The sequence below is a fragment of the Oryctolagus cuniculus genome, chromosome 17 (assembly GCF_051225735.1).
Source record: "Oryctolagus cuniculus isolate XC-2025 breed Fujian yellow rabbit chromosome 17, ASM5122573v1, whole genome shotgun sequence".
In the NCBI taxonomy this organism is placed as follows: domain Eukaryota; kingdom Metazoa; phylum Chordata; class Mammalia; order Lagomorpha; family Leporidae; genus Oryctolagus; species Oryctolagus cuniculus.
This window is the reverse complement of record NC_142883.1, coordinates 69048186-69055769: the sequence shown is the minus strand read 5'-3', so window position 1 is coordinate 69055769 and position 7584 is coordinate 69048186. Positions and strand designations below refer to the sequence as shown.

The following is a 7584-nucleotide window of genomic DNA, read 5'->3' as shown; positions in this document are numbered from 1 at the left end:
TCTTAGGGAATATATAAAAACAAGACAAATGAATTTGTCATGACTATCAAGCATTGAAGTAATCTAACATAAGGCAATTTGGTCTCATCTTTCTGTTGCCATAGCAAAATACATATTATTTATATTTTTAAATGAGGCTTTAAGGATAATATTCGAAATTGGGGGTCATGATGTCAAATACAGTCATTATTGTTATATAGATGATGTAGTGGGCAGTGTTTCAGTACCACCCTGGAAATAAACACTGAACATTCTGCAAGGGTAAGAGTTAGCTAGTGCTAAAACACAAATCAATTGCATTTATTTTTTTAATTGTTAGAGTAATGCAGACCTTCATAATTTGGGAAGCTGACCTTGATTCAGAGATAGCATATCTATTGCAGGTTCTTTCATGTTTTAAGTTTTTATTTAAAAATTTATTTTTTATTTTAAAGTCAGTTACAAAGAGAGAGAGCAGAGAAAGAGAGGAGAGATCTTCATCTGCTGGTTCACTCCCTGGCTGCCCACAATGCCCCGAGCTGTGCTGATCTGAAGCCAGGAGCCAGAGCTTCTTCTCAGTCTCCCACATGGGTTAAAGGACCCAAGGGTTTGGTTCTTCTACTGCTTTCCCAGGTCATAGCAGAGTGCTAGATCAGGAGTGGAGCAGCTGGTTCTAGAAATGGCACCCATATGAGATGTCAGCACTTTAGGCAAGGGTGTTAACCCACTGCACCACAGCTCTGGCCCCAAGATTTATTTATTAACTTATTTGAAAGGCAAATAGAGATATGTAAGGATGGGTAGTAAGAAAGAGTTACCTTCCATCTACTGGTTCATTCACAAAATGACCACAGGCATCCCATGTGGAGCACCAAGGACTCAAACTGTTCACATGGGATGCCTGAATTGCAGGTGGAGGGTGCAGGCTTATCTGCTGCACCATAATACTGGTGCCTACTACAGGTTCACGAACAAATCTCTCTGCATTTCCCTCAGTCACAAATGCAGATTATAGTACAGAATTTCTCAAGGAAATTTCTTTGGAAATTTGATGCAGAGATAGAGTATCTGAGCTGGCTTCATAAACACTAAGTTAAGTCTGTAATGTCTCTTTTAAAATATTTTTTTCTCTGCCATAATTGCATTGACTGTGCATGGTGTTTTCCTTGAAATTCTCTGTTCACAATCTCTTCATAGCTTCCCTGATGGTTTCTTGTCTTTTTCCCTGAATACTTCTACATTCTTCTGAACATTGCTCATTCCAGAGTGACTATTGTCCCCCTTTCAGCCTACTGTGCAATTGCCCTTGACATAGTCGGCCTTTCTGAACAGAAATTCCTGTTTGCCTCCAGCTTGGGCATTTTTCACAGCCTTTATACCACAGATTTGATCCCCTGTTGAATGCTTCTGTGTGGCTGTCCAAATGCTCAACAAATCTGAAATGAAATGGCATCCTTCCTTCTTCCTCCATATGCATGCAGAAGTTATACAACTGCCATTTTTTGTTATGTGACAGAGTTGACATGTTGACCAGGAATGTTCTATCACAGGTGATGATAGCTTTTGAAGACCTGGCTGTGTACTTTACCTGGGAAGAATGGCAGAACATGAACCAAGCTCAGAAAATCCTGTACAGGGATGTGATGCTGGAGACCTACAGCAGCCTGTTCTCCTTGGGTGAGTGACACTCATCACATGCCCAATGGTAACATTTTCTCACTATTTGACAAATAAGTGAGCACTATTTATAAACTTTATAAATGAGGGACAGGAATAGAATTTGAGTCCATGAAGAATCTGATTATATACCATCTGAGAAGGAATTCAAATTGGAACATTTGTTGCATAGCTCCTGGACCAAGCTGTTCACCTTTAATTAACCCAAGATAGTGATTTCACAAAGTGTTACATTATTTCCATTAATAGGGCACTGCATGACCAAACCTGACTTGATCTTGAAGTTGGAGCAAGGAGCAGAGCCCTGGATGGGGAAAGAATGCTTACATCATAGCCTTCCAGGTCAGTGTGTACATAATGGTCAGGGAGGCCAAAGTAGAATCATTGCAGCAGATGTTGAGTGGTGCTCTTTCTATGAATTTTTTCCAAGTCTTACTTCAGACACAGTTATTCTACAGTATCTATGGAGATCAGTATCTCTATTAAAGGCAAAGGAAATGAAGTTTCATGTGTAAATCCGCAACTGATCGAAATTTTCAGAATCGCATATTATCACAGAGAAGTGTTTATGTAAAAAATGAAAGGAGGTCACTAGGGATGACAACTTCACAATGAGATAGAAATAAATTTTCAAGAAATTAAGCAGATTCTGGTCTACAGAAACAAATTCTTTAAATTTCTTGTGAATGTATACCGAAGGTGGTACATTGGAACTTTCTGCAACTGTTGTAGTTCTCAGAGGCTGAGGATATCAGGTTTCCTTAGAAATATGGGGAAACAGTAATAGAGTGCATATAAAACAGTTTTTCATTAGAAAAATCCCTCAAATGCTGTTTCCCTGGGAAGACAGAACATGAGATAACCACAGATGCAAATCTTGTCCCTTAAATGTGATCCTGCTTGGAATACAGACACATTAAACTCTTCTCCACCTGCAAGAAAATGATCCAGTAAAAGTTTCCCATATTGATGTTTGAAATATCAGAGAAGTACAAAACAGACAATTTTAGAAAAATGAACTGGAATGAATAGGACAAGGAAAAATTGATTTCTTGGCAATAGGTGATTATTTTTACTAAACATATGTCCTTTCTTTAAAATCTTATATAGTTGTTTCACCTTTGTGAAAGGCAGAAAGTCAGTGAGAGGAGAAACAGTGAGAAAGAGATTTCCTATTAGCTACCTCCCCAGATACCTGCAACAGTTAGGTCTGACTAATGTGAAACCAAAAGCCTGGCATTCCAACTATTCTAATCTGATGTATCACAGGGTCCCAAGCACAAGAGCCATTATCTCCTGCCCCCTGGTATACATTAGTAGAGAGCTGTATTTGAAGCAGAGTATCCTGGGCTTAAATTGGCACTGTGTTTGGATGCAGACATTCCAAGCAATGACTTGTATTCATTTTGTTAATTCTATCCCTCTTAAATACAAGTAACTTCATTCCTTTTACATGAGTATGCCAGGAAAAAGAATTATATTTGATTTATTGACAGCACTTTTTTTTTTTCTCACTTCAGTTGCCATGAAAAGGGATGACCTGATTAGGAAAAACCAGAAAAGTCAGGACAAAAATCTGAATCAGAATGTTATGAAAAACAATAAGACATCAACTCCCAAAATAATTGAATTAAGAAAAACACTTCATTTAAGTTCAAACCATATTCCAAAACTGAGTATCAAAAAGAGAATCTATTCAGGAATGAAACCTGAAGAATGCAATGTATGTCACAATGTGTATCTGCACTGTGGGCCTGTTCAACTACAAACTGGAGAAAAATTTGATGCTACTAATGTACCTGGGAATGCTCTCCAGATCTGTGAGGCTCTTAATCAACAGCACAAAAATCAGACTGTGCAAAAGGCATTTGAACCAATTGGAAAAGGGAAAGTCTTCAAAGAAAAAATATATTTTGTAAATCTGAGAGGCGTTTTATGGTAGAAAGTAGTACATCAACTGCCACTATTGGTAAGACAACTCAAATAGAACATGATTTCTATAAAAATTCTAACCTCAGTATGCATCAACAAAGTCCCAGAAGAGAGAAAGTTTATGAATATAGTAGTTCTTTGGAACCTGTCATTGATCAATCACCTCTTAAAATAAATCATAGACCACATATAGGGAAGAAACCCTATGCATGTAAGCCTTGTGGAAAATCATTCAGTTATAAATTCTGCCATGCAATTCATTATGGTACTCACGTAGTGGAAAACTCTCATGTGTTTAATGAACATGGAGAAGCCACTTACCAGAAGTCACATCTCATAAATCATCAGAGAATTCACTCAGGTGAGAAACCTTATGAATGTAATGACTGTGGAAAATCCTTTATGTGGAAGTCACACCTCATAAAGCATCAGATAATTAACACAGGGAATAAACTTTATGAATGTAATAACTGTGGAAAAGCTTTTGGCCTTAAGTCACACCTCATAAATCACCAGAGAATTCATACAGGAGAGAAACCTTATGAATGCAGTGACTGTGGAAAAGCCTTTCACTGTAAATCAGTCCTCACAAAGCATCAGAGAATTCACACAGGGGAGAAACCTTATGAATGCAAAGAGTGTGGGAAAGCCTTTGGCCAGAAGTCACAGCTCATAACTCATCAGAAAATTCACACAAGGGAGAAACCTTATGAATGCAGTGACTGTGGAAAAGCCTTTGGCCAGAAGTCCCATTTCATAAATCATCAGAGAATTCACACAGAGGATAAGCCTTATGAATGTAATGACTGTGGAAAATCCTTTATGTGGAAGTCACATCTCATGCTACATCAGAGAATTCACACGGGGGAAAAACCTTATGAATGCAATGACTGTGGTAAAGCCTTTAGCCGGAAGTCACAGCTCATAACTCATCAGAAAATTCACACAGGAGAGAAACCTTATGAATGCAATGAGTGTGGGAAAGCCTTTGGCCAGAAGTCACACCTCATAACGCACCAGAGAATTCACACAGGGGAGAAACCTTATGAATGCAGTGACTGTGGAAAAGCCTTTCACTGTAAATCAACCCTCACAAAGCATCAGAGAATTCACACAGGGGAGAAACCTTATGAATGTAATGACTGTGGTAAAGCCTTTATGTGGAAGTCACGTCTCATCCTACATCAGAGAATTCACATGGGGGAAAAACCATATGAATGCAATCACTGTGGTAAAGCCTTTAGCCAGAAGCCAAACCTCATAACTCATCAGAAAATTCACACAGGAGAGAAACCTTATGAATGCAATGAGTGTAGGAAAGCCTTTGGCAAGAAGGCATACCTCATAAATCATCAGAGAATTCACACAGGGGAGAAACCTTATGAATGTAATGACTGTGGAAAAGCCTTTGGGAAGAAGTCACACCTCTTAAATCACCAAAGAATTCACACAGGAGAGAAACCTTATGAATGCAGTGACTGTGGAAAAGCCTTTCACTGTAAATCAGTCCTCAGAAATCATCAGAGAATTCACACAGGGGAGAAACCTTATGAATGTAATGACTGTGGAAAAGCCTTTGGGAAGAAGTCACACCTCTTAAATCACCAAAGAATTCACACAGGAGAGAAACCTTATGAATGCAGTGACTGTGGAAAAGCCTTTCACTGTAAATCAGTCCTCACAAAGCATCAGAGAATTCACACAGGGGAGAAACCTTATGAATGCAAAGAGTGTGGGAAAGCCTTTGGCCAGAAGTCACAGCTCATAACTCATCAGAAAATTCACACAGGGGAGAAACCTTATGAATGCAGTGACTGTGGAAAAGCCTTTTGCTGTAAATCAACCCTCACAAAGCACCAGAGAATTCACACAGGGGAGAAACCTTATGAATGCAGTGACTGTGGAAAAGCCTTTCGCTGTAAATCAACCCTCACAAAGCACCAGCGAATTCACACAGGGGAGAAACCTTATGAATGTAATGACTGTGGAAAATCCTTTATGTGGAAGTCACGTCTCATCCTACATCAGAGAATTCACATGGGGGAAAAACCGTATGAATGCAATGACTGTGGTAAAGCCTGTAGCCAGAAGCCAAACCTCATAACTCATCAGAAAATTCACACAGGAGAGAAACCTTATGAATGTAATGACTGTGGAAAAGCCTTTCACTGTAAATCAACCCTCACAAAGCATAAGAGCATTCACACAGGGGAGAAACCTTATGAATGTAATGACTGTGGAAAAGCCTTTGGCCGGAAGTCCCATTTCATAAATCATCAGAGAATTCACACAGGGGATAAGCCTTATGAATGTAATGACTGTGGAAAATCCTTTATGTGGAAGTCACATCTCATGCTACATCAGAGAATTCACACAGGGGACAAACCTTACGAATGCAATGACTGCGGTAAAGCCTTTAGCCGGAAGTCACAGCTCATAACACATCAGAAAATTCACACAGGAGAGAAACCTTATGAATGCAATGAGTGTGGGAAAGCCTTTGGCCAGAAGTCACACCTCATAAATCATCAGAGAATTCACACAGGAGAGAAACCTTATGAATGCAATGAGTGTGGGAAAGCCTTTGGCCAGAAGTCACACCTCATAACGCATCAGAAAATTCACACAGGGGAGAAACCTTATGAATGCAGTGACTGTGGAAAAGCCTTTGGCCGGAAGTCCCATTTCATAAATCATCAGAGAATTCACACAGGGGATAAGCCTTATGAATGTAATGACTGTGGAAAATCCTTTATGTGGAAGTCACGTCTCATCCTACATCAGAGAATTCACACGGGGGAAAAACCTTATGAATGCAATGACTGTGGTAAAGCCTTTAGCCGGAAGTCACAGCTCATAACTCATCAGAAAATTCACACAGGAAAGAAACCTTATGAATGCAATGAGTGTGGGAAAGCCTTTGGCAAGAAAGCATACCTCACAAATCATCCGAGAATTCACACAGGGGAGAAACCTTAGGAATGCAGTAACTGTGGAAAAGCCTTTGGCTGGAAGTCATGCCTCATAAATCACCAGATAATTCACACAGGAGAGAAAGCTTATGAATGTAATGACTGGAAAAGCCTTTCTGAAGAAATCATGTCTCATCCTACATCAGAGAAGTAACACAGGGGAGAAACCCTATGAATACAATGACTGTGGGAAACCATTTGGTCACAAATCAATCCTCATAAGTCATCAGAGAATTCACACAGCATAGAAAGATTATGAATGTAATGACTGGAAAAGCCTTTCTGAGTAAGTCAGCTCTAGCACCCACATCAGAGAATTCACACAGGGGAAAAAACTGATGAATGTAAAGACCCATAAGTCAAACTTCAAAAGGCATCAGAGAAGTCACACAGGGGATAAACCTTCGGAATGCAATGACTTGGAAAAGCCTTTGGCCAAAATCAAGCCTTGTAAATAATTAGAGAAGCCATACAGGAGAAACCTTATGAATATAATGACTGTGGAAAAGTTTTCTTTGCAAATTTCTATGCAAATCAGAGCTCAATGAACATCAAAGAAGTCACAGGAGAGAAACTTTATGATGGCAATAACTGTGCAGAAGCCTCTTCATATGACAAACATCACAAAGCATCAGAGAATTCACATGGGGAGAAATGTCATGAATAATGGTAGTAGAAAGCCTTTTGTTATAATTTTCAACTAATAAAACATCACAGAATTAACAGGGAATTTTCCACACAATTGCCTTTTTGTGCAAGTTCCTTTTCATTAAATAACAGAATCCATCAAGGGAGAACAATAAGATTATAATCAGTGTGGATATGCCTTTGGTGCCAATTATACCTCATCAAGCATAACAGAATTCACATGGGGAAAATCTTATGAATGTAATGACTCAGTCTTTTACCATAACTTAGCCCACATTGCGCATAATCAAATTCATACAGGGAAGAAAACCTTTGAAAGTAATCTTGTGGAAAAGCCTTTACTTAGAAGTCATACCCCACAAGACATCAGAGAATT

At 39.1% G+C, this 7584-nt stretch overlaps 1 protein-coding gene across 1 annotated transcript; it reads left to right on the top strand.

Moving 5' to 3' along the window:
• The first annotated feature begins 1529 nt into the window (after nucleotides 1-1529).
• LOC127486387 (uncharacterized) lies at nucleotides 1530-7302 on the top strand. The gene is made up of 3 exons (XM_070067870.2): nucleotides 1530-1656; nucleotides 1906-1998; nucleotides 3177-7302. Exon 3 carries the CDS (start codon nucleotides 3592-3594, stop codon nucleotides 6565-6567), a length of 2976 nt encoding a protein of 991 aa, XP_069923971.2. The 5' UTR covers nucleotides 1530-1656; nucleotides 1906-1998; nucleotides 3177-3591; the 3' UTR covers nucleotides 6568-7302.
• The last annotated feature ends 282 nt before the right edge of the window (nucleotides 7303-7584 follow it).

What these genes read in the sequence shown, in the direction of transcription:
- LOC127486387 (XM_070067870.2), top strand. Translation starts at nt 3,592, where the DNA reads ATGGTAGAAAGTAGTACATCAACTGCCACTATTGGTAAGACAACTCAA.